At 38.6% G+C, this 27,898-nt stretch overlaps 1 protein-coding gene across 2 annotated transcripts in view; it reads left to right on the top strand.

The window, feature by feature from the left end:
- ETV1 (ETS variant transcription factor 1) overlaps positions 1-27,898 on the top strand; it is a 67,135-nt gene that overhangs the window by 24,528 nt on the left and 14,709 nt on the right. For both annotated transcript variants that reach the window (XM_062567779.1, XM_062567780.1), the window contains exons 6-9: positions 9,697-9,826; positions 11,386-11,574; positions 15,383-15,630; positions 27,539-27,607. In XM_062567779.1, coding sequence (XP_062423763.1) covers positions 9,697-9,826; positions 11,386-11,574; positions 15,383-15,630; positions 27,539-27,607 — 636 coding nt within the window. The remainder of the gene's footprint in view (positions 1-9,696; positions 9,827-11,385; positions 11,575-15,382; positions 15,631-27,538; positions 27,608-27,898) is intronic.

Raw genomic sequence — 27,898 nt, 5'->3', positions numbered from 1 at the left:
GTGGGGTTTAGATGAGTTGCTACGGACTACAGCTGGTTTAACTTTTATGAGGTTACTGCTTCCTCCTCCAGAAAGCTGGGAGCCCCGTTTGCTTTGGGGGCAGGGGCCGGGAGGGAGCTCCTCCTCCTGCCTCACCTTCCCTCCTCAAACATCAAAGCCCGCGAGTTTGATCCTACTGGCTTAATCCTCCCTTCCTCCCTCCCACCAAGGTTCTGCAAATTTCCTCGTATTATTCTCATGGTTATCCGGTGCCTGCGGGGTTTATCAACAAGTTAATTTTTGCCCTCGAGGCGCCCGCTCCGAGGCGATTCCTTGTGCCGGGTGAGGGCATCTGGCGCTGGCGGTGGGACTGTCCCTTGGCCGCCTGCAATTGCCAGTCTCATAAACTCCAGCAGGTAAATGTCTGGAAGGAAGGATAGCACCGCACGAAGGCGGCATAAATCAGTAGAAAATAGTGCCCATAAAAGCATTTCTGGGAGATGGCAGCTTTCAGAGACTAAGAAACTGTGTCAGTAACTGTAACTCCCGCTGAATAAAGTATGCTCGAGACAGTTCTCTGCTGGAAATCTTTAGGGCATGGAGGGTGAGCGGGGTCAGCTAGCCAAAATCACCTCAGATTAGTCATTTGCTTTGGGGGGGGGGGGGTCGAGGGGAGTGACAATCTTCTAATACCAGGAGGCAGTTCAGCCCGTTAGCAGCTGGCCAAATACAGTGTCGGGTTAGGCCAAATGACAGATAGGGTCCTAACAAAGTGTTCGCTGGCAGCCTGTTGAAAAGTTTGCCGTGTAATTGCTCTGTCTTTGGGATTTGGGGAATAGGTTAACTTTGAATAATATTTACTGAAAGCTTCCTTCCCTCCCCCCCCCCGCCATTTCTTTCTCTAGCCACCTGGCTTACTCTTTTGGGCAAGCTTTTTTATTTTTTGATATGCAAACTTGCTTGTAACATTGATTGTCAACTGCCAGGGTCCTTTTAAGTGAGGAGCCAAGTGGCTGGCAATCACTGCGCTGGCCGCCGTGCCTCCAGCAGGCCCAGCCTCGGAGTGCTGCCGTTGCACTCCCGCACTCCCGGCAGCTCCAACAAGTATTTCTGAAATGGCAGCTGCACAGGCAAGCAAATGAGTGTCTATAAATGGGGATTTATAGAATTAAGCCAATTATTAGCCATATGGGTACAATCTTGTGCCCCCCTCTTCCAGCCTGGCTAAGAAGCCCTCCACCTCTGGAGCAGACTGCATCTGCCGGGGCTCCAAGCATGCAAGCATTAGGGAAAAAAAATCAGTTAAAGAATGACATTTCTTTCTACTTCTAAAAAAATGTCTGGAAGAATTTCTTTGCTGAAATGAGACAGGAATGCCATTTTTAGGAGTCAGAACTAAGTTCTCCTGTAGGAAGTGGCTCTTACAGTCTGCAGTATAATTATAATGTCGCTGGTCATTTCCCTCCCCCCCCATGTACAAAAGCCCTGATATAAACCTGCTGTATTGATAGTGATGTAACCTTTTTCTGTAACAGACTTGCTGCAGCTTTGATATTCTCCAGGTACTGTGAACCCATCTCTTTTCTCTAATTCAACTTTTTTTTTTTTTTTTTTTTTTTTTTTCCATCTTGCATGCATTATTCTTAAAGGCTTTACATTAAAGCCGGATCACAGTAAAGATAGGGAATGACTAGGGTGGAGATGAAGAATTAAAATAAGCTAAAGATGAGGAGTTGACTCAATTTAAAATTGATTTTCACTAATACTTGATTGTTTGTCTTCTGTCTCTGATTTGTATTGCTTTGTTGTTTACTTTAAAAACAAAAAATCTCTAAAGCAAGAGAAAGTTGTTTTATCAAACACTATTTGTTAATACACATGCATTACTGTAAACGTTAAAGTTGAGAATTTCCTAATATCAGTTGTTGGAACATTTACTGTTACTTTCCATCTTGAAATTCTACAGTAGTAAATAGGAAAGAATTCCAGTTTTCAGGACAATGCATCTTTATCTACTTGCTGTTCTTTTCTCAATCCCATTTATAATCAATATCTTTTTATTCTCATGTCATGGGAGAGCAGTTTGTGCAGACTTTGAGGGCCAAATCCACAATTATGGACTATCTTTTATTCTTTTCTACCTCTTTCTCCCCCTCCCCCCTCCAAGGATTTTAAAAACTATGCTGCTGCGTTCTTGCAATGCAGTATTTAAGTAGACTGTTAATTGACATGCACAGTATTGTATGCTTTAGACTGAAAAGGAAAAAAAAAGCAATTTGCTTCATTTTGCAGAGTGAATTTTAACTGTTATTAAAGTGAATTTGTAGTTGCATATTTTCCAGTAAAGGTGACAGATTACTTCCAAGCTGGTATTTTCCTTTTGTTAAACAAGGTTCTCAAATAGATCCATTTGCCCACGTATTCTATTCTTGCCAGTTGGCTTTGAAAGCTAGTGCTTGGGCTCATCATTCAGAACCAGCTTCCAAAAAATGAGGTCCCATGCTGTTTCTATCTATTGAGCTGGTAGGGGCTGGAAGGATCTGATCTGAAGCCAAGGCAAAGACTGAATTGATGGAATCATATCTAATAGATCTGCCAAGTACTGCCCAGTCATGAGGTTTCGCTTTCTGGGAAAGAGCACCCAGAAAGGTGGCAGAACATTTGCAGTGATACTGGCTATCCTGAAATTTCCTTCCCTGAACTTAAAACCAGGCCACCACATAGGAAAAAAACCTAGCTTTTTAGTTGCAGTCATTTTTATGTTTACTTCCTGTTCCTCTCTGTTGCATACCTCTTCACCATTTTCTCCCAAGTTTCAAATAGGTATTTAAAAAGGAAGAAACTTGTTGCTATTTATTAATTAAACATATTTTAACAATATGCAATGTATCATTGCAGAGGCATGCTTGCATCTTCAGTATGTTTACTTCCATTTGGCTCTGTGCATGTTTGTGTGCATGCATGGACACACACACTGACTCTAGTGAATGGCCACCACTCAGTGGGACTAGGTGAAGGCCACTCATCTCATCTAGGGACAGATTCTTTCTCTTGGAGTTAGACAAAAATATATCAATATCATGCCTCTTTCCTTCCCTCCCCCCTTAAAAAATACTTGACAAGTTTGCTTCAGAATATTTTTTCCCCTTTTCTAGTGACTTTCACTTGTGAAACCCAGGAATCTCAGGTTCTTTGCCCATGTTCAGTTTTTATATAAACTACCAGGAAAGTCTCTGAAACCACGGTGATGATATGCATCTGTGTGTCAGATATCCAATTTGTCACCATCATCTTCTAATATCTGGCAAAGAGTAGGACCTAAATGAAATCCAGTTGACTGGAGCCCAGCTGAGATCTGATAGAGGTGACTTTGATAGATCAAATTGTTGGAGAGCTTGCTAGCATCTGTGTAGATTTAATCTGCTCAGCCACTTTTTAAAGTGGTCCACAGTCTTCAAGTCTTGCTCATCTTTGCAGCTGTTTCAGTGGTCAGAAACAAGAGCGTTTTTTGCTGTTGTCTAGCCAAGACACTGCACGAGGTGGAAACTTGCCTCAATCATCTGTACTAGCAGCTATTGCAGAGGTCTGTATGTGTAGGTTCAGATTCAAAAGTGCTGGGAACAGTGTAGCTGCAGAGACTTGGATACCACTCTTTTTGCTCTGTCTTCCACCTCTTTTTTCACTGTCTATGAGACTATATATATAAAAAATATGTGCTTATTGCTAAGCTGTCACCTTTCCAAAGAGGTGTTTTTATTTCAGTTTGTGTTAGTACACCAGTATGACCCATTCAGCTGCGGTAGCAGCAGTAATCTCCAAAGGATGAAGAACTGGTCATCTGGGTCCAGTCCTTGCTTCAGCTGCTTTAATTAATTCCTCCTGTACACCCCAAAGATAATCTGTAAAATGCCTCAGCTAATGTATAGTGGAATGACGTGGAAAAAGCACACTGCTGTGGCTTTCAGATGCCTATTAAATGTTGAAATTCACAGTGCAGGTAACTATCTGTGGAAATCTGTAGCTGAAATCATGGTGATCGAGTAATAAATCACCAATAAATAATCTCCAGAACACAGAGGGCTATTGTGCCACATGTTAAATACACATTTTTAGAACCATTTCAAAAACAGGTATCTAAGACTGGCATTCCTACCTGGACGGTCATGTAAGAAGTGTCCAGTTTGGGACGTGTTGCACTGGAATGATAAATACCAATACTGAATTTAGAAGTTGTAGATTTAAATGGTAAGTCACTGTTGCAGAATTAGAGCATTGCAGGCATTGTGTAAACCCACTATGTTGTTTGAACCCCCCCCCCAAGTCTGCTGATAAGAGCACCTAGGTCATCGCTAACAGCTGAGAAATAACCAGCATTTTGCCCTCCTGAATGAACCGTTCAATAAACTGTTTATCTATATATATTTTTGGACCAAAATGCCGACCTGTTGTACTTACAATATAAATAATTGCTCTGAATCATCAGGTGAGTGCTGCTCAGTTATAGTGAGCAAGGAAAATTGCAAAAACGCGAATTAGGGTCCCTGTCCTTAAGTGTATTTCAGTTTGCATTTTGATAGCAGTTTAGAAATGTTATCGCCTGTTTTGTCACAGACATAATTCACATCTTTCTTCAGGCACTGTAAACAAGAGAAATGGTTTAATGGCTCCATAAAAGGCACTCTGTGCTGATAGCTGAGATTAGACCCTTTAGTAATGGATTTTTGTGTGTTGGGGGAAGGGGAGGGCTTGGCGGAGGTAAATGTACTGGAAAAGAATCTTTGAGAGACTCTGATGTATCTGAAGAGCCTGCTGCATTTCTGTGTGTATTGTAAGATAGATTTTAAAGTGTGACAGTATTGGCTTTATCAGTACAGAGGGCTTCTGCTTTTGAAAGTTTACTGAATACTAACTCAGGTCATCTCAATCAGTCTAGCAGCTGGAGACCTGCGTTAACATAATTTTTTTCTTAATTTTTTTCATCTATTTTTTTTGCTAACAGAAATCAAGTCCCCTCTGTCAAATGTGTTCAAGAAATCTCTGTAAACTTTTATCACATATTAACAGTTTTGTTGTAACTGTAAAAATGAATGAGTTTGTTTACAGAATCAAGTTCAGAGGGTGATTTGAGGACATAAATGTGAAAAGCAAGCCAGAAACATTCAGCAGAAATATAGAGGGCATGACTTACATCGACTTCCCTGTTACTTCCTTCTCTCTGCAGATGCACAAAGTCCTTGAACTTAACACAAATGGATGTAATATCACTTAAAGTCATTTGAGTTCAGTAACACAAGCAAGGTTGCTACTGTCAGTTTATTCTATACCATACAGGAAATGCTCATTACCTACAAGGGTAACGTGGTTTCTTTTGGGCAGTGGAGTCAAGATTGCCAGCCATTAACCTATGTCACTGAATTGCTAGTAATATTTCATAGCTTTAAAAATATATTTAAATCACTTCTTCAGAAAATAAAACCAAAATTTACTTTGTTTTGTAGACAGGAATTTGAAGTTTGAAATTTATAAAATAACCTTTTACTTAAAGTAGAAATGACTTGCAGACAATTCCATGCAAAAATCTCTCTCATTTTTTCATCTTGAATAATCGTCTCTTGAATTAAAAAGTATATGAAACCATGGCTTTTATATTTTTTGTAATGTATTTCTGAAGCTTTCGCAAAAGAAGAGATTCAATTCTATCTGTGAAGAGATAGTAAATGTCCTATCTGTCAGCCTAGGAAGTATACTAATTAGTCTCTTCTAAGACAAACCAATTCTTTCTTTAATTTAAGATTTCTTAAAACAATTGCTATTCATTCAGCTGGGAGTTACCTTGAGTGAAATGTTTGGAGATTAGGCTGCTGACAGGTAGCAACCAGAGGAGAGTAGCAGTTTCAAGCCAGGTGTAGTCAGCGCCAGCCTACCTTTAAGCATGTTTTGCCATGTAGTAAACTCATACAGAATTATTGTTTTGTAGAATTTACGTCCTTAAAAACACTTCAGAAAACAGAATGCTAACACAAGAGTGCACAAGATCGTATTGTGTGTAACATGCAAGCCCCCTCACCGTGCAGATAAACACATCTATAGACAGAGAATATGCATGCAGTAATATATTGCATCTTCATCAATTTGCCACAGATGGTAGCAAGCCTTCAGCTTGCCTTATGTCTGCACGTTGGCTTCAAAGGAGCTACAGGCAGGGTCTGCAAAATGAACAGGTTCTGACACCGATAAGCTGTACTTTCCCCGGTCGTCGAGATGAGGCGTTGAAGACATCCACCTAAATACAGGTTGTAGGATTGTTTGCCTTTCAAGTTTGGAGGTAGTTATCTGTAAGTAATCACTTGGGATGAAATCTTGGCCCTTGGTCACTTCTTAATAAGACCATTATTAAGGCAAAGTGCCTGTTACTTTAACAGGGTTGAGACTTTATTCTGGGGTTAAGTAAAATGAATTTGCCAGAAGGAAAAATGAAGTGGTGAGGAGTTGGTTGTTTTAAACATTTTTTTTTTGGGGAGGATGTGTTAGTAGCTTGGGATTCTACACTAAAATTAGATTATATAAATAAGCATTCTTACTCTCTTAAAAAAATATGATTAAAAGCATAATATAAAATTCAGCTTAGTAAAACTGTATACTTTAAAGCCTGTTTTAATAGGTGTACTAAAACAAATGTCACTCTAAAATGAACAGTGATGGGTGGAGGTGGCAGTGAGGATACAAGGAACTGTTTTGAAATTTTACTCTTGAAAATAACTGTCATTTTCAACCACATGTATGGTGTGGTTTGAAAGGTCAAATAGCCTTCAAGGATCCTCCCCCTCTGCCCCCCAAAAGCATCAAACCAAAAGAAAATATGGAAAGTATTTTTCTAAGGCTGTCTTTTTTCCTTTCTTCCTCTAAAAGCGTACATTGAAGAAGTTACAGATAAAGCTTTTCGTGGTGACTGTGTCAGGGGACTGCCTGAGGAAGGCTTTAAATTTTACAGCTACATTATCTGTTCTGGCCGTAGTTAAGATAAAGATCTAATATAAAATCACTTTGGACCGTAATGCTTTCCTAAATGAAATGAAGGCGTTAACCTACTTGATTTGATACACTTTACCCTAGCTTATAAAGCTGGGAGGAAGGTGAGGTAAACTTTAATTAAAACTACAGCACAGATGCCTTCTAGCACTGTGCCCTGTACCTAGCTAGGACTGTACAGTAAGCAAAATAAAACGTACCTCGCAGCCGAGGCAGCAGGCTGGAGCCGTGCTCAGTGAAAGTAATTTAATTAGTGTTGATCATGACTCCAGATGATGGTGATTTGATAAGGAATAATTTAGTACTTAACAGCCTTTTACATGCACCAACTCCATGTGGGAAGGTAAAGCAAATTGCACAAAATGAATGTGCTGCTTTCACTTGTGCCTGTGCCAGTGAGCTGGAAAACTGCCTGTTAGCAGACGTTCAGGCTCTCAGCGCTGTGATGAAATACCCAGCCAGTTCTCCGCACAGCGCTGTGGTGTGGGAGTCTCTGTACTCCCGTTATTTAAAAATAAATAAGGGAAGTAATTTTTCATAACAGATTAACTCTGAGGAAGTAGCAAAGTTTTTTCTTTAAAAAAAAAAAAAAATAGAGCGGCGTGTGGCCTTTGTGCAAATATGTGATACTGGCTTTAAAAAAAGAGTCTTGTTACAGTTGTGGTTTAATTCTCTGACTCGAGTCAAAGAGATCGCTTACCTCTGCGTCGGAGCCACAGCGCTGGAGATGCGGGGCCTGTCGTATGCGTTAAATGTGTTATCTGGCCAAGGCACGTGAAGAGAGACAGCAGCAAAAGTTCACCAGCAACCTTCCCCCCGCCCCGCCAAAACTACCAGATATCAACCTGCTTTGCAATTACAGTGTAGGGCTAAGTGTGGATGGCATTTTGCCTCGTTAATGAAATTTGACAACCCTTATTCCAGAGGTCCGTACAGGCTTTTATTTTAGTGCAAGTTCAAACAGTTTTATTCAGGAAATGTTCTTTCCTTGTTTTGATGTTCACCACTTTTCATCTGTGTTTAAGCTACTGCACATGAGTATTAGGTGCCTGTTTTTTCTGTCTGCTTTTCCCTCCCATCAAGATGTTTTCAGGTAATTGACTATTACCCACCGAATATGATGGCTGGGTAACAGTCTTAACAGACAAGTTGGGGATTTTTATGTGAAAATACGTGGCAAAATAATGTAGCAATATCTTGCAGATGTTTCAACTAAGAGCTTTAGTATATGCTGTCTTATAGTAGGGTACCAGAGGACCCACTTGTGAAAAAATTCTCTGTATGTGGCGCAACTGTGGGAAAACCCATGGTGGGAATCCCGAATCAGGGTAGGGCACAAACACATCAGAGTTTACTGGTTCTATTGCTCACTTTTTAGAGTGTTTCATTTGCTTTCCCCTCCCACCACATACATACATATACCTGCACATATGTTAGCATCAGAAAATTTGTAGGGTGTAATAAATTCTCTCCTAAGCTCACATGCAAGGGAAGGGACAAGATACTACTTAATGGTGTATAATAATGACCTAATTTTGCACTGAGGTTCTCTAACGGGAACTGCTATGCTGTGTGGATTTCCATGCTGGCACGAGGGTCTGTGTCAGGCTAGACCTTCCTATCGTGTTTGGGTGAGAATATCAAACCTCCCTCAGGAGAGTTAATCCCCAAACTGTAGGCTTCTTGGCATCCTAAAATAGATTTATAGCCTCATTTTATTTAAAACTTGAAGGATGTGTTTTCAAGCTGTTAAGTTAAATATGTCGTCTAGTCTTTTGTCCTCTTCCCCACTTATTCTAGATTTGTCTAGATCAGGTGAAGGAATTAAGACTGCTTTGAATTTTCTTCTGCTTTAATTTTGGTTAAGGCTGACAATGACATCAGGAAAAGGTTGACTGGCGTGAACTAATATGCTGGTTCACCTTACCTTTACCTTTGGCCTTTTTCCAAATCCAGACCAACTTGTGCTTCTAATTAATGCTGTGTTTCTGTCACACTCCGTCTGTTCTTTCTGCCATTTAAAAAAGTATGGCTAAAGTCCTTTCTCTGCTTGTGTCTGCATCACACTTAATGTTGACTTCAGCGAGGCCACAATTTTATCCTGTGAGAAAAAATACTGAAGGCAATTCTTGCGTATTTTTTCAGACATTACTTATAACTAAAGGAGCGTGTAATCCTCTAATTTCCTAAGTTTGGCTGCATATTTTAATGTATTTTACGGGACAAAAAGATTACCAATCAAATACTTGAGGCTGATACATGAGAAATTAATTTTGGAGTCGTTTGTGTGGCACTCTTTGAAGTGAACTACCACTGCATTTATAGCTAAAAGCTACCTCACTAATACTACTTAGAAACATTTGGTGCCTAGGAAGTATTTTGCCTCTGACAACATTTACAGTAGTAAAGCCAAATATAAGTGGGTTGTTATTTTCCTGCTAATGAGATGGGATCCTGGCCATCATTCTATTAAACAATAAAAGTGCTAATAGCCAATGCAAAGGATCTCTAGTGTCTATTTTTCTGCTTACACCCAAAGAAATACTTGAAATGTTTATTTCCTATATTGTTTCTAGTGCTACAATGCTTTAATTAATCTGTGTTTAATTAGCAGTGTCTAGCTTACTTGAGAAAGCTCATTGTTAATATTGTACTTGATTTGTAATTGCATTTTCTTTCTTTTTCCAGTGGCTTTTCATGGTCTCCCTGTGAAAATCAAGAAGGAACCCCATAGCCCATGTTCAGAACTTGGCTCCGCTTGCAGTCAAGAGCAACCATTCAAGTTCAGTTATGGGGAAAAGTGCCTGTACAATGTCAGGTAAAGCCACCAGGAGTATGCTTGTCGTGGTTTCAGTGGGAACTGCTGGTTTAAATGAGGACTGACTAAAGAGTGATAAAACCATAACAGGGGTCTTATAAAAGTTACCTCTTCAGCAGATAACAGACTGATGAGATAATGCATTTAGCTGATGAACACTGATGGAGTTGTTTACAGTTGTATCAAACACTTACATAATCATTTTAAAGCAATGTTTTTCATCAAAATGCATGTTCTTCATTCCTCCCCCGTGGGAGATCACCAGAGTTTAGAAACTGAGGGTGCAAGTGTGAAATAGAAGGAAGGAGTGTCTTGTTTTCTGAGAGTTGTGTTGAAAGTACTTTTAAAATGCATTACACACATTAGGAAAGAGAGAGAGCTCTGTGCAACAGACAAGAGATTGGCAGACCTGATATTTAACAAGTCTTGCAGATGATATATGTATGCGTTTCTGGGTGATTACAATTTAAAATAGTATTTTATTAGGCCTTTGCATCCTTATCTTTTCAAAAGCAAGTTGTCTTCTGATTGTAAAGGTGGATAATAAAAGCTGTAATTCTTTTGGGAAGGTGGTGAGGGGAGTTTGATACCGCTGCATTCTTTATTGACTTTCTTTTGGTTCACACTTAACACGTCACTCATTCTTCTTTTAGTGTCAGCAGTGAAGGGTTTCTTATTGACGCTTTGGTCTATTTTGGAGTCTTTTATTTTGGCAGTGATCTTTTATTTTCATTAGTGTACTACCAAACCTGGTAATACTTAAAGCATTTACATTTAATGTGGGTGGAGGGAAGAAAGATTAAAAAACAAAAACAAGAAACCAGTGGCTCCCTCAGTCATAGAGGAGTGATTTTGATTTCAAAAAATCAAAAGCAACCATCAATGGATTTCATGGATGCTAGGAGACATGATTTAAGGAAATATGCAAGTTCATGTTCACTACCTGGCTAACGTCTGTTATTTGTCCTGCTTAGACATGGAGGTGATCAAAGTGCTAAAGTCCTTTCCTCATTTGGAGCACCTTTAAAAATAGTGTCTACTTATTTGCAGGATCAGAATTTTATTTTTGAAAGAGAGAAAAATAACCTGTTAGGAGAGGCTGTGACATTATAGTGTGGGCAGCGAAACTAACAGCATTGTTTTTCTGGGTCAGATGCCTTCTCTCTGCTGCATTGTTTTACTGTTTCACTTTGTGGCTTGTGCAAGCTCTAAAAAAGAGACTTGACAGGCACCATCAAGACTGCTTTTGTACTCTAGTCCAGGTGCTTCTACTTTTATGTATTTTGTATATCTCCTTTAGAATGTCACTTTAAGACTGAATCCTTTAAAAATACATTTCTAGGCCCTAGAGAGGAAAATGGTGTGTTGAGCCACTTGACCTCTAACTTGATTTTTACTGTGTTCTCCTCAGTGTAAAGCAGAGAATTCCTCTACCCCAAACTGGTTAATAAAGTATCTGTAATAAAAAGCTTATAAATGTGACACTTCTTTCCTCTGGATATAGTTGCTATACATTTTGCAGAGAACATAACCTGACCTTTTCTTCCTCTTTCTGATAGTGCCTATGATCAGAAGCCACAAGTGGGAATGAGGCCCTCCAACCCACCAACGCCATCCAGCACTCCTGTGTCACCGCTGCACCATGCCTCCCCAAACTCAGCTCAGACTCCTAAGCCCGACCGGGTTTTCCCTGCCCATCTCCCTCCATCCCAGTCCATTCAAGACAACAGTTTCCCTATGGACCACAGGTAAAACACAAAACATGCAGGGGATCCAAACAGAGAGTGTTTCCATTGTGGTTGCAAGCTGTCTCTGATGTAGGGCAGCTATGGATTCACACGCTCAACTATTCCCTTTGGAAACAGAACACCTGAAAAGGTCCAAGGTGAAAGCCAGAGTAGTTCAGAAAGCCATAAATAGGCATGTTTAATAAAAGACTGATATCCAGCTTGATAGACTCCAGTAGGAGTTAATATTAGCAGTGACATAGTTTTAATGATGTACTTCTGCTACCTTGTGAGGGTAATCCATTGAGGCTAGTAAGCCCTATGAGATAATGAAGTCACCAGCAGGCATGGTCCTTGCTTTAAGTGTCTGGCCTCTTGCTAAAAGATTTTCCTATCAAAGAGATAAGTGGTTATATTATCGTGTCACTGCTTCAGAGTATTCTTTGGAAGGGTGAATGGTTTTTCCAAACCCTTTTGAAGCATTTCAAAAAAATTAAGATGCCAACATAAACCATGCTCAAATAACATTAGTCTGAGTAAAACCCACAAGAGCTGGAAACTAGAATTAAGCTTAAACTGTCCTTAAGTCACCCTGTTTTGTTTTGATATGTTAGAGATCTCCAGACAACTGACCATCTTTCTTAGCTCAATTTTGCAGTGTGTATGCTTGGAGTGGAATCTTTTACTTTTTGAGACCAAACACTTGTGTGTAGAATTTTAATCATCCTAACTTTTATTACATAAGCTTATTTTTGTTTGCTGCACTGTGTGGTTGCTCTGAGCATTTTGAAATTCAGCTGTGTATAAATAGACCTATATGTTCAGAGATTAGACTTAGTGCTGAAACATAAGCAAAATAAAAGAAACCTTAAAAGAAAATCATAGTTGTTGGGAGTGCGATTTGCCTGGTTCTGCTCTAATAAGGGATATTATCTCCAGGGATTTGTGCACATCACTTCTGAAGGAGGTTACTAAGGTTTATATTACTGTTTACTGCTCTGAGATAGTTTTAAATATCACCCAGGGTTCTTTATGAGCTTTTCTGGCAGTGCCGAAACACTGGATTGGCCCCTTCAGGTGCCGGTCTTTTCCTCGTCCTTGGACTGTGGCCTAACCATGCAGACCACCAGTGAAGCCAAGGCATGGTTTTGAATACAGGATGGTGGACAAATGCGTTTCTGTACATCCACCAAAGTCAAGTAGTCAGGAGACTGAAATCTTCAAAAGCTAAATGGCTTCTGTGCAGAGAGCAAAAATAGGATTTTTTTCAGGCTGGAAAAACTTTTGTTTTAGAGCAACCTGCAAAGAGAACACTGAAACTCTATGTCAGCTCTAATTTGAGTATTTATAGAGGCTTGTATGCGCCTCAGACAGTTTATTTTTCTATACCCGTAACACTTGCTCTACACAATCTTTATGGAGTCTTGACATAGGATTTTCTTTCTATGAATTTGATACTTATGTTCTTTAGGGCATTTTGCCTTAATGGTTCCCTTCTATGTCAGAACATCATGTTGAATGACTTTTTAGTGAAGTCCAAAAATAGCTGACTCAGAATAGGCCATAAGTTTCATCTTTCTTCTTTTTTAAAGGAAAGAAATTTACTTTGAACTTCCTCATTTTCAGTTGTTTGAAGTAAATGTGTACTTCATATTTCTGTGAAATTCAAATCCTCCTAATGTACAAGGTGGTTTGCTACACAGGGCCTGGTTTAGCTGGAAAAGACATTCTTTCACAGTGTTTAGAAAATACTTAAACAAATGACCTACCTGTGTGAATATATATAAATGCATAACTCAAAGTGTATTTCTTTGGAGCGTGCATTGATGGCATAAGATAGCATCACTATCTAGAACATACAGCACATACAGCTTCATACAAGACATGAATATATGAGCGATAAGTGGCCCTAACAAGTACCAACAGGAATCAGATCCACTTGTATAAACAAATGGCTTGATTCCATACAAAGCTTCCAGTACAACAAGTATTATTAACTTCCTTTGCGGCTTTGTGAGTGAGCCTGTTTCTTATTTTAACTTCAAGTTGCAATTTTCTGATTCACTCCTTGACAGTTCTTAATGATAATTTCTGCTTCTTTTTTTGGCTAATGAAAAAAGGAAAAGAGGGAAATGAATGCAGTGCCAGTCAGCCTAACTGTTTCATAATACATTTGAGTTTCTAAGTTTATTTTCTGCAGGTGTAGGTGGAATTGCAAAACCTAATGTTACAGTGCAGTACTCTTTCTACAGCAAAATAGAATACTTACAGCAGCATTAAAGATTAATTTTCAGTAAAACAATTAGTGTTCAGTCTTTGCTACTACATTCTAATAGCCTCTGTCCCTGTAGCTCTTAGAGTATTTGTAAATATTTGTCAGACCAAATTCAGAGCAGTATATTGATAGAAGTTAGTGGAGTAAAAATTGTTTCAGAATCTTGTACTATATATAAGATGTATTTCCTGTACAGTCAAAACCCTGCTTTCTTCTTCACTTATCCAATATTCTTCAAGAGAATGTCTGCTTTTGCTTGCATCAACCAAAGTCAGTTGAGCTGCAAAGTGCCAGAAGCTGAAGGATGATTAATTCTTGACTTTTCATGATACAGTGAGAAACTTGCAAAGAAAGGTACAGGCTTCTGGGGTTTGTCTATTTATTTATTTATTTATTAAGGAAAGAAAAGTGTGTTTATTCATGATGAATGATAATAGGGGTAGTAAGCAGTTTGTTTTAAGAACACTTCATCTGCTACGAATTAGTGCAGAAGCAATAGGTCCCCACAGTGTGGTATTCCGCAGGAGAGGGCAAGAGAACTTTGTTCTAATGTTTGCAATTCATCAGGGCCAGGCAAGCAGTTAACACCTTTGTTGTATTCTCGGTGCTTTGAACCTGTAGATGTCCAAGTGATTCCATTCAGACCTTTTAGTCCAGGCATATATATGTTTTATAGATGGGGCATCACATGTAGGTTCTTGAGCATCGCTGCATTGAAGTAAAATTAATTTAAAACTGAATTCTCATACTTTTTGCCATTTGAAGAACATTTTGGAGTAGTGAGTGGCTCAAATGGACTTTTTATTTCATGCAGAAATGGCCTAGGAAACAAATTAAGGCAAGAGAGGAATTCTAATGCATTATGTCTCTTAGCAAAATCTGCACCCTGTCTTTTTTCTGGAGTGATTAAATCTCCTTCTCACTGAAGCTGAAATGCAATGCCAGCTTCTCAGGTAGGCTTCCCATGATGTCATCTGCAAGAGAAGAGAACTGGAGACTCTTACTGTGGAATGATTCCAGATGTTACCGTAGACAGTACTATTTTTTTGAAATGTGTTTGTTAGGGTCGTCAGAATCATTTCTGTGTAGCAGTAAGAATAAAGTAATTTAGAATGCCAACAGTATGTCATTAATACTTATGAAAGAACAAAGAACTCTAGCTAAGACTCATTCATGTTACTGTGGTGGGTAAAGTCCATCTTTATAGCTAATTTGAAGTTGATGGAAGACCAAATGCGTTTCCTGCTTGCCTTTTTCTGTTGCAGAGAAGATGTTGAAAGCAAAGAGGATGGTGGTGGGCACGGGTTTTAGAGTTGGTATTTACTGAGATTGTTTTTGGTTTTTTGCTTGTTGCTGTTTTCTGTTATTACAGCACTGCAGTGGTCATAATCCTGATGTGAGCATTTGGCATTATCATAAATAAAATATCTGCTACTGATGAAGTGATAGCAGTTCCCTCCTGCTAATCATGACCTGTGAAGATCTTCAGGAAATAGAATGTACCTTAAAGCCAGTAATTGCAGCTTTAAATGACCTTTCTAATTTGTGTCCTAGATTTCGCCGCCAGCTCTCTGAACCTTGCAATTCTTTCCCACCTTTGCCTGCAATGCCGAGGGAAGGACGTCCAATATATCAGCGGCAGATGTCTGAGCCAAACATCCCTTTTCCACCTCAAGGTTTTAAGCAGGAGTACCATGATCCAGTTTATGAACACAATGCTATGGTTGGCAGTGCAGCCAGTCAAAATTTCCCCCCTCCTCTGATGATTAAACAGGAACCTAGAGATTTTGCATATGATTCAGGTAGGTGAGATTCTCATTTAGTTCCATTTCTTTAGCGATACTTTAGTTCTGTTACTTTAGTGATAAAATAATAAATGAATTCAAGCTTGTGCTGTTGACATTTTGATCATATAAATTGCAACTAGCTCTTTTGACTTCTCAGTCCCCTGAATTCACTTATGTCCAATATATCTGCAAAGCAGTAAGACTGGAACATCGTGCAGAGTGTCTTGTGCCACCATTGTCTTGTCTGATTGCTCTGTAAGGGATATCATTTTCCAAAACTCTCCAGCTAGGCTGTGCATAGTTTAAAGAAGCCAAAGAAGAAACCTCAAGGGTGGAAAGTTGAGCTTTGCTCCGGGGGAGGGGGGATGTTTTGTACTGTAGTGTCTTTGACCTCTAAATCTGTGCGCTCTGTTTTATGCTCTTTCATTTGTCTGCCAGAAATAGAGGACTCATTCTCCTCTTGCTTACACTACTTTAAATCAGGAGTAACTCCACTGAAGTGGGGTTTATACAGCTATAAAACCAATGAGGGAGAAGAATCAGCCAAATTGGTGTCAGCTTCTCAGTTTGTGCACACTGATGTGTTTTGTGGATGTACATAATCTGTGATGCCAGGTTGCTGATGTAGAGAATAAGCTGTTGCTATTAATAATGTTTATTATGATAGCACTTATAGGACAACCAAAATGGAGCCTCATTGCAGTAGAGACTATACAAAACGAAAGTGATGGTGGCAGAGCATGTTCTGAACAGCTTCTGGTGAAAATAGAAAAGATAAGTGACAGAAAGAATAAAAATGGAAGTGGAGAGAATAACATTGTAAATGTTAGGTTATCTTGCCACCATTTAAATATAGTGCTTATATATGGAGAAAAAGGGATTTTAAGAAGAGAGTTAAGTAATGAGGTCTAAGGAGCTAAGGAGGAGAGGGAAGCTAGAAGGATAGGTGTGGAGAAAAGCTGAGGTTAAAGCAACATAGGGTAGGCTGGATGTGTTGGATGGGGTAAACAGTTCAGCTCATGATAAACTATCTTGCATCTTTGATAGTGGAGAATTTGGGTTTTTTTGTCATCTCTATAGGCTAACTTAACATTATCTCTTAAGTTAGGTATTTTGTGTTATGATTATTATAATGTACTTATTTTAGAATTTATTTGTGTGTTGGAAGAAGGGAATATGTAATATAGAGCTACCCTCTCCTTTCTTATTCTTGACAAGCAAAGGCCCGATCCTTAGAGGAGTTTGAGATGGACATACACAGGAAAGGGACTCAGGAGGATATATTTCTCCAAGCTGAAGTGTAAGCCAGGATGAAAATGGGTTCAGACTACAATGATCAGATTTAGAACTAAACCTTTTCATTGACGAAGGTTCTGAGATATGTGGTTTTGGTAGTCATGTTTCTTTAGTCTTATCGAGCAGCCCTGGGGAGACTGTCTAACTAGTTAATGCTGCTGGATAATAAAAAGGGAACTGCAGTTTCAGGCACTGCCAGTCTCTTTCAACCTTCACAAGCACCGTTATTCATCCTGCTAAATTAAAGGGTAAAAAAAGGCCCTTTTGTAAGCATGCCTCATATTTGGCTAGGAAGTAGGATCTCCTTATTGCATACTATTACTTTAAATCTGTGTTGGCTGCTGGCATTCATCTTTCTTTGCAATACTCTTTACTGCAAAAAAAAAAAAAGCAGATTTTATTCTGAAAGGGTGATGTGCAAACTTGTATCCTATCCCATAGTTCCCTTTTTTGTTTTTTGTTATTGTTGCCAGCAAGAGCAACATTCCACTTTATAGTAATGATGTTCAAGCAAAGTTGTTGTTTCTTTTGTAGATGAATAATTAGTTTTTAAAAATGTAATAGCTGTGTAACCAGTGGTCATGAAAAATTAATCTGTTGGTATCAGGAAGTACTTTTATTGGCCTCAGAATCACTGCATTTAAGTTGACACATCTGTACACTCCATAAATTGCAGTCAACAACTGTGGTCTGTTGATATTTTGTCTTGTTACCATCTGTTCTCTAGAAACCATCATTTTCCATCCTTGCTAAGAGTACATTAAATAACCCCTTAGGAAACATAATGTATTTGTCACTGAATCATTGATTTCATTTTTCACCTATGTATGTTCAGGGAAGGAGGAATGCCAGAGTGAAGAGTCTTTTTTGCATGGTATTTTATTGCAGATAAGAATATAGAAACATATTTAAAAAGTTCATTGTAATACACCGAGATGTTCCTTTTGGGATGTTTTTAAAACAGCCTCATAAAGTTCATTGCTTTTGTGCACTTTTATACTTTGTAGGAAGGTAGTGAATGAAAAGCATTATTATGAATGATTATAACTCTATTAAAACATGACATTAATTATGACATGGGAAATAGCAGATCAATTAGTTGTAATTGTAATTGCAGGTATGCAATTTCTACTGCAGAATGTTTGAGATAATGGAAATAGAAAAATGAAAAATGTCAACAAAGTAGAAGCTCTTTCTTATCTATTCACACTTCCAGAAGTCACAGTGCATCACATATATATATATATTGAATAAGACCTTATTTTCTACAACAGATTTTTTCTATGGCTGCCAGTCACAGGTGTGTTTAGTACCTGATGTTATATCTAGTAACTTAAAACACAAAGATGCAGTCAGAAACAGCAATAGAGACTTGACATTTGACATCCTTAATGAATATAGACCAAAATGCTTCCCAAGACTGTTTTCTTTTTCTTTCTTTTTTTTTTTTTTTTGCAAGGATAAATAATGGGCATTCTTTTATAGTTAGCACATCATCTTGATATCAACCCATGTATTTAGCTGCTTAAATAAAAAGGCCTGGCTTCAGACACTTCATCTTTTCTGACCTTCATTTTCAGGTAGCTTCTTTGCCTACTTAACCCTCCTTACAAAATGCAATGTATTTGCAAATATTTAAAGTAATGACTGTAGCCATACTTGCATAAATTATTATTAAAAATTATTTTAAAAATAAAAATCTTAAAATCTTAAAGTGCAGTTAAAATTCACATTTTATTTTGACCTGTTGAAATAGTTCTTTTGTTTGGAAAGTTCTTTTGTGCGCAGTCATGGACTGGGAATTTTGAAATTTGTCACAGGTTAGTGTTAATGTCAGAGATTATAGAGGGGGGATTGTTGCTTGCATGTGCTTACTAGTGATTGCCAGAAATTTATTTGCTGAAATCTAGGTAGATTCAGGCCTTACCAAGAAGTTTAGGAGCATTAGCAAGGCTGTTCTTGCAGTTGTATTTCAGAGTAGCCTCATGATTAATGTACTTGAATGGTCCTAAAGGAAAACTAGCGTTCTATCCTTGCCACTTCCAAAGTTTTCTTCCAAGATACTAGTCACATCACTTCAATAATTTGGAATAGTTTATTCTTTGTCTCCTTGTCTTATTTTCTCACTTACTTATCAAAACCTCTAATTCCTGTGGGCTTCACCAGCAATAAATACCTTTCATGAGCGTGTGAGAACGGATGGGGAATCGCCCCTCTACTAATGAGTGGAGGCAGACAGACACATCAGATACATATGTGCTTAATTTGGGTACCCAGAAAGGACTGGATAATTTCTAAAGGGTGTTATGTACGTTCCAAGCTCTGTTCCTAGTGACTTCATCTGTATTTCTATACAAAGAAATACAGGGGCATCAGACAGGAACATCCCAGTTTATGCACTGCAAAAATAAAAAATACATAATATGAAAAATCTGACAAAAAAAATCTGGAAAATGTTGCTGGGGCTGGAACCGCCTTTGCTGGGGCCTAAAATTGATCATTCAGCTGTATTAATCTGGAGGTCATCTTTTTCCTTTCTTGAAACGTTCTGCCTCATTAACTGTGCAACTTCCAGCTTCTGTAACAAATGAAGCAGGGGGTCCACCTACAAATCTGGTTACTGCACAGCCCTCCCTTCCCCTAAACAGTTCTGAGCTGTGCACTCAAGAGGCAAGAGTTCTGAGGCAAAAGGCTATATCAAAATTCACTTGCAACAAAGGACTTGAATCAAGGTTACCCAGGAAATTATAATTGTGACACTTCTTAGCCTCCTGTGTTTCCCCTTATAGACAAAGGATGTTATCAGCTTTCTGCTATCCACGTTGTAAGTTTGTATTTACATAATGACTATGAAAAGAATAAAAGCAAGAGTCCTCCAAAATACCTGATGTGATGTTTTTTGAAAAGCAAAACAGTGCAAATTAACTTGGAAAATGATTCCTGGTGGTATGTTTTTTCCTTAGAAATCAGCTGAAACCTCGTTAAATTTGGGAGTTTGTGGAGTAATGTTAGGGAATGTGGTGAATTAAAATGTGAAGAAAAAGGTGACATTTTAAATGTATTTCTTGGGAGTATGATTATTTTTAGTCTAATTTAAGAAAAAGCAACAACTGGATATTCTAATGAATGGGCGTTTTTTTCAGTGAAGTTATTTTTGTTCTTCGAGGTAAAGTTTAGATATTTGGAGATACTGATAGGAAGAAAGAAGGGAAATCTTAACTGTCAGTCCGAGTCTACACAGGATTGCTTTCTCCGGGTTATTCTCCAGTGCAACTAGGGTTGCATTTAAAATGACACGACGCATGGCATTTCTACTACCCACTTTAAATACATTGGCTAATTTTTGTACAGGGCCTTGAAAATGTAAAGCACCGTATGAGTGCTAAGTATTATTACTACAATTATTCCCTTGGGAGATCATTTCACAGCCTAATAGACTTCACAGTTAAGGAACGTTTCTTGATGGTAAGCCTGTTTTCCACCCCCCCTTTGATCAGTTTCGTTCCGTTGCTCGTAGCTACACCTCCTTGGCTCATCCGAAACAATTCCTTAGTATTAACAACGCAGCACCTCTAAATCTCTGTAGACAGTTTGCGTGCATACTCTTAGGCTGTCTCGGTGAGCTGTTGTTGAAATCTTGCTTCATAAATCCTCTAGCTCCTTAATCTTTTCCTCAAATTCTCTCTCTTCTTTTTTGGCCATGTCAGACTGCAAATATTTCCAGTATTTTCAACAGAGTTTTATAAAATGCTCTGTGAAACGCAAGTGACTCCGTCCTTTTCAGCAGTACGATGCTTCGGTATGTGCACCCCAAAACTGCATCTGTGTGTGGCCCTAGCGAAGTTCTTTTGTGCAGCAGTACAGTTGTTCTCCAAGAAAATCTGGTGGGGATGACGGCAGGAGGCCGTAAGGGACAGGCGTTTGCTCCCGAGTTCAGTAGGTTAAGAAGTCTCCTCTCCTTTTTTTCTTTTTTTTGGTTTTGCAGTGTTCCCCAACATCGTTTGTGTGGTTTGAAATATCTTGTTTCAGGAGCTTGTCTTTGCTGTGTTGCTTCAGCGAGGGAGCAGGGATTTGGTTAAGCCGATTGTTAAGCCGCACCGCGCTTTGCACTTGCTCCTAAAACACCTAGACACAAATCTGCTGTTGGATGATAGGACAGGAGAAAATAATGGTGTCTGAGATGGTGAACAGCGGGAAACTTAGGAAACCCGAACTTAGGAAAATTGCTGTGAAAGGCAGAATTTTAACTTTCCACTTGCTTCCTATCTAGCTGATTTCCTCTGTTTATTCACTAACTCTGTCAGAAAGAAATTTGGAGTTAGACTAAAATTAATTTTGCAAGATTATCTTGAACAAAAGAAAGCCTGAGCGCCACATTAATATGAGCATATAGGCAGGAGACCATACATCTATTTTTCTTTTCAAAGCAGACAATATGATCTGAAAAACTGTCCTGCAGTCCCTGTTTTTTTCAAAGAAATGGATAAATATCCTCTACATCTACAGTTACAGTAAGTGGCACTGGCTAATGATTTGATTTGAGGATTGAGAGCACAGTCTGGATTTACTCTTTGTGCATTAACGCAGGTCAAATGGACACAGGCTGCATTTTAAATCAGTAATGGAAGGCTGAAGCCTGCCTTAAACCAATCACATCAGCCTTACCCAAGACCGATTGATCCCGGGAGACTGAACCCTGGGAGCATAGCTTTTATATGAATGGACTCTGTGCAGCCTGAAGTTTCATTCATAAAATGGATGCTGAAGGGGAGGGGGGCGGGGAGGAGGAAAAAAAACCCAAACCCTGGAATGTCCATTTATGCAGAGCTGAAGGGTGTAGTGTTCCCTCAGCTGCTGCTTTTGCCAGTTGCCTTAAAGTAATGATTAATGCTCCTTGGCCCTGCCTGCCTGTAACCTGACACCGTTTATGGCCTTGGTGTGTTTCTAATGTATAGTGAATGAGAAGGCTACATTCTCAAATCAGAAACATAAACAGGAACTGGTTGGTCTGAATTCCATTCAAATATGTCACTTCAGCCGTGCAGTGTTTGTCCAACTTTGATTTTACAGGCAGGGGATGGGGCGGGGGAGAAAAAGCAACACAGACTTTTTTGCTGTAAAAGATTACCAACAAAAGGAGAGAGGGGGAGAGAAAAGATTCCCCTGTTTCATTGAATTCAAAGGGAAACGATGCTTAAAATGCATTTTAAAGTTATTAAGGTTAATAAAAGTAAATACAGGATTTTAAAATATGCTAGAAAGATCAGTTCCATGTGGGATTTCAATTCGGGACTGAATGTATGAGCCTTTGTTTTCGTGCTCTGCTGTATAAAAAAGTTACACATCGCCTAGACAGGCTGTTGACATCTGGTCTCAGAAAATGCATTAGATGTTGTCATAGATCTAAAAACCAAAGTTGTGGAAAGGAAGTTGTTTGCTTAAGGTTTATTCTCACTCCCTGTGTGTGTGTGTGTGTGTGTGTGTAATAATTTCACTTAGATGTGAGCTGCAGGGGCCAAATCTAGTTTTCTCTGGTGATTTTGTAAAGTGAAATGTGAGAAATTAAACTTAAGTTCAATTTATTTTATTTTAAAGTAACTTCATGACTTTGATTTTAATTGTTTTTAGATTTTAATTACCTCTTTTTTTTTTTTTTTTTTTTTTTTAAGAGAGGATGTATTCCTGTCTATTTGTGCACATACTTGTATATGGCATAATGTTTTTCTAATTGCTAGTATGAAGATTAGTGTCTAAGAAAATGAAGACTAAAACCTTTTGTGCTGAATGTTTTTAAACTACACAATGATTTGGTAAAGAATGCTTAATTTTTAGATTGAGTTTTGGAGAAGATAATAACTTTATGTTGACCTATGTAACTTAAATGCATCCACATTTTACATGCTGGCCTTGCTAATGAAAAATTTATGTTAACTTTTGTATTATCAGAATTTTACTAATGTGTAGAATTTGCAGTTGCATAGATTTTGTGGGAATAGAGCTTTTAAAGAGTAAACTAAAACTTGCCCGATGAGCATTTGAGTTGTGAATATGCGCAAGCAATTCCTATATAGGAAGATTATGTCATTATTTCCAGTATTTCTACCTAAATGTCTTGGTATGTAGAGATATATGATTTTTAATCTAAATGTATTCTACAGATTTACAAAATTACAGATTTTACAATCAAAAGAAATTATTTGATATGTCTCCCTGCAAAACACAGATCGTATGTTTTCCTTAGTGGTGGCTGCTGCCACCTTAGCTGGTTGTAATGATCTAAGTTTGAACAACTGTCTTGTCTAAAAAGTCCTGTTTTCCAGTGATTGCAGTATTGCTTTTCCACTGTTGCAATGGCCAGAGCTGCTCAGTGGGGTTAAACAGCTGCTTTCCACCACGAAGCTAAATGTGCTTCAGTGGTGGATGAAGCGTTCCTTTGTAAACAGTTTGTCAGTGCTCTTGGAAGTTCGAAAACAAAAGTTCTTTGCAGTGTGGTTGTAACGTTACTAAGTTTGAGGCCGAAAGCGTGATATGTTCCAACTTGAACATTTCATTAAAAAAAAAGCCACCTTTGTCTCTGTACTAAGTAAAAATCTCTCCTGCTGTTCCAGCCATCTCTCCATGCAGCAGAGAAACGTTTGCATTGCACAAGAAAGTACTTTGCAAAACCCTGCGAGGTACCGATGAGAGAACTGGCACACATGTGCTGCTATATGTGTTCAGTAGATCGGTCCTGGCTACCTCAGGGGGTTTTGTTGTCCCCTCTGGGCCATGTAGCACAAAGGAAATAGTGGAAAGTGAACATGCACTTTCTTGCCTAGCAGGAGAGAAGTGGCAGAGCACATTTCAGTCTATTCATACAGATATTCCAACTTTTGATCACTGAAATTGGAACCAAAGCCCCTGTATTTACTTCTGAGACCAAAAGGATAATTGAGAAGCTTAAATTGCAGCATTGTCTGTATCCCCGACCAGCAGAGTCTCTTCAAAGTTTTAGGAATCTGCCCCCGTTCTTAGCATGACTTAATTGGTCATGGAGTGTAAATCTGCAAGTAGTGACGTGGTTCCAGTTTTAGCGTCATCACTTAATTTTATGCCTAGAGGGAAGGAAGCAAGTTTTGTGTGCAGGTTGAGAGGTCTGGTCAATTTGTGCGACTTGTTTGCAGGCTCAGTGCACATCTGTGCTAGTGTACCATATTGTAGATGTAAGCTGCTACACTGAGTTAAAAGTTGGGCAGATAGCTAAACCTTTCCCACCCATCCTCTTTCATATTCTTTTAAGCCTTTCTCTCTCTCTCTCTCCTTCTGCATGTGCATGTATGTAATATAATACTTCTGTATCACATTAGGCTTTGTCACGTGCACATGGGCAGTGCCGTGGGTTTCCAAATCTTATGATGACTTTGATAAAGTGGACTAAAGGTAATTCAGCGTGACAGTGTAACTTAGCAACTGGCCTTTAGTTAGGAAAACCGTGTAACTTCAGAATCCGAGAAACAGCCCCAAGAATAAATCCCAATTTGGGCTTCCAGTTTCTCCTCTTTTCTGCTTTATTCGGGGAAGGAGTCCTTTTGCATAGGGAAGCTTAATCTTCCCTGTGTACCAGGTCAGTGACTCTGAAGCTGAAACTGGGTCTTTTGCTTTGCAGAGTGTGACAGTGGGTTGGTAACCTGTTCCTTTATCTCTGAATCACAATCGGAGCAGAGCAATAAGGATTCCTTAATCACTTGGAGTTATAACCTAGCCCTTTAAATTCTGATAACTTAATATGAAATACTTCCTTACCAAGGGTCTACTCAAATGTCATATTTGACAATAAAACCTAGAACCTGTGCCTGCTTTAGCAGATTTTTTTCTTGTCCTAGGGAAGTCTATTTGGGCTTTTTGTACTTTGATGTATTTTGATTAGGCACAGCAAAGCCTATTTCTAGTAGTTCCTCCTTGACATTCACAGATGAAAAGGCATTTCTGCAGTGTCTAGATTATATATAATTTTAAAAAAAACACCTACTGGAAAAAATTGGTTTCAGAACAACATGAAATAGGTCCAGATTCTCTGTTTTAAGATGACCAATATACTGCTGTTAGCAAGAGGAGCAATGAGGATGACCTTGAAGTGTTCAGAATTAATAGCAGTGCTTTTATGTCCCCATACTTTTTACTTTTTAGTTTTTTTTTTTTTTTTTTTTTTTTTTTTTTTAAGAATACTGGACTCTGCTGTTCTTGAGGTGACATAACTTCACAATGTGAAATACTTAATTAAGGGTCTGAAATGAGTGTGTTAGGTATCCTGACTCAAGTCACATTTTTTATACATTGAAATTTGCTAAAAGGCAATAGCCTCAGTCACCTCAGACACTTGAATCCTGCCCTAGAAGTGCTTTATGCCTACTTCCTACTTCTCTCTTATTTGTCTTCTTGAAACAATACTTTAAGGAGAAGAAAACATATAATTGCCCTGTAATTTATGCTCTAAAATGTTTTCTTTTGAAGTAGCTCCGCTTAGCTGGTAAAAATACTTCTGGGTCTTAGTCAAGCATTTAGTACAATTTAAAACTGCAATGCTAAATTTCATTGGTTGGACTTTTTATTAGATAAGGTAGAAATGAAAGCAGCAGGCAATTTAATTAGCAGTAATTTTTCTGGGCAAGTCATTACTTTGATGAACTTCAGAGCAATGTTTATGGCTCCTAATTAACCATGTTAGTCATTTGATTGAATAATCACTTTGGAAATGTTTCTACAATTTGATTAGAGTCTGACCCACTCTGATAGTCATAAATTAACTGATAGCACTTTAGGATAACAAGACTCTAGTTACTTTACGAGAAATAAACTCTTCCTTGCTATATTTTTCCATCCTCTGTGGACTATTTAAACACAAGCTAACCAAAAGATTAAGTAATGTTGGTACAAACAATGCTCGTCTCAAAAAGACTCCAGATGTTAATTATAATTAATGGGAGCGTAGGAGATGAAACCCAGTATTGGCTAAACCAGAACTTTTTGAATAGGTGCATAATTCTTTATTCCTTGTACTCTGTTGTATCATTTTGCAAGAGTGGAGTTCATGAGTCAAAAAAAGTCTCGTTGCCAATACTAGTGAATTTTTACCTAAAATAGAAAATAGCATCTGTTTCAGTTCTTGGACTTCCTCTTTTTTATTTTTTTTTTTTTTTTTAACGTAGATTTTTCCAGTCTCTTTAAAATTCAGTCTGCTTGGTAACATGAGTGATTCATTGCAGGTGAACCACTACTTGTAGCCTTGCGTACTAGTCTACAAAACTAGGCTTGACCTGAGCGATCGCTGAATCGCTGGTTCCTGTGATTTCTCAGTGTAGTTGTCACGGCAGTGTTTGAAACGCCAGCGGCCTGCGGAGGCAGGCACGGAGCACTGCCTCGAGGCAAGAGGTAAAGAAGAGTGAGCGCCGCACCACGTGCAAGAGAGACCTCCAACTCTTAGAGGAAACTATTATTAGCACCCTGTGTTTCACTTGTTCAGTGAAGTCAGTGTAAAACCTCATTTTCTTATCCTGCCAAATCTTTGATACTCATCACTAGTCAGTGAACAGTGAAATTTAGAATTACATTCTGAAAGAGTTTGTTGGCAGTGTTGGAAAAATAATGTCTGCTCTTCTGACCTCTCTTTGCATCTCTTACAGAGTTACAAGTTGCTGGTAACAGATTGCATAGTTTAGGGTAGGAGTTTATCACAAGATCAAATAGACTTTGTTAAGCAAGACTTTGGATATCCAAGAAGTGGGTTAAACATGGTCGAGAAGGGCAAACATTAATGATGTATTTCTGTTTGCAAATCCCTATGCACAGGATGTGGCTACTTGGAGAAAGAGCAAGACACAGAGGAAAAATTTAAAGACATTCAAAGAATACCATTTCCATTAGTTTGTTTTTTCTCACTCTTCTTGCATACTGGAAGTGGGAAATAGCAAATAAATATTTGTATTACTTTGAATATGCACACTATTTTTTCAGGAATTTATGGGGGGAGGGAATTGGTTTTTGCTTAAAGGTGTGCAGGTAGAGGATGAATTCGATGCATTTGAATTCCTGAACCAGTTTAAATGCTTAGCAATTGCAGACAATTTCTTTAACCTTTCAGATCCTTAACCAGAATGCCAAAAGCAATGTCTTGCTCTAGATTCACCTTGTCATTCTTTGTATTAATAATACCATATTTTGCAGAGTTTTTAAATCTCTAGCATGACTGCAGGCTTTTCTGGGTTACTGATTAAAAATATTATGTCAAATTAGTTACCAGGATGGATACACAAGCACAGGGTTTAAAATATTAATACCATCTCATGTGAATTTTCATTTGTGAATAGTTTTAAATCACGGGAGTCAGCTTTTAGCAAGGGTGATTGCAGTAAAGGTTTGAGTCCAAGTATCTATGTTAGATGGGATCAGTGGTCCTCACTTTATGATTTTCTTTTTTTGCCATGCCTTGAGCGTGCTGCTCTGAAATGGTAACTGTGTGTTGACAGGTCCCACCTTGCTGTAACTCTCCTCCTTTTTGCTGCTTCTGTATCTGCAGCCTCTCTCATTGATAACCTGCACACTTTTAATTCCAGACAGTCTTTTGACTAGCGTTGTTGTCTTCTCCTTTCAGAAGTGCCTAGCTGCCATTCCGTTTACATGAGGCAAGAAGGCTTCCTGGCTCACCCAAACAGAACAGAAGTTAAGTTTTCTATTATGTATCATTTTTGTTCAAGAGAAACTTAAAAAATTTTAAAAGCCTGGAGGGATTTGGGGTTCACTGATTTAAGTCTGCTGCTGAGAAGACTCCATCATCTTTCTTTCCCATCCCAGCTCTGAGTTTTTGATACACTGGTCTCTTGTAGCTTCTTCTAGTGCCACAGGTTGGTTATGATAGAAGCAACTTTATTATGAATTTACTCATTCTGCTTTCAAGGCCTCCAGCTATTGAAAGGAAGAGACGCTTACAAATTTGTCCTGTCTGTTAAAATGA

Source organism: Rhea pennata, chromosome 2, assembly GCF_028389875.1.
Source record: "Rhea pennata isolate bPtePen1 chromosome 2, bPtePen1.pri, whole genome shotgun sequence".
NCBI lineage: Eukaryota > Metazoa > Chordata > Aves > Rheiformes > Rheidae > Rhea > Rhea pennata.
This window is presented reverse-complemented; position numbering and strand designations above follow the sequence as displayed.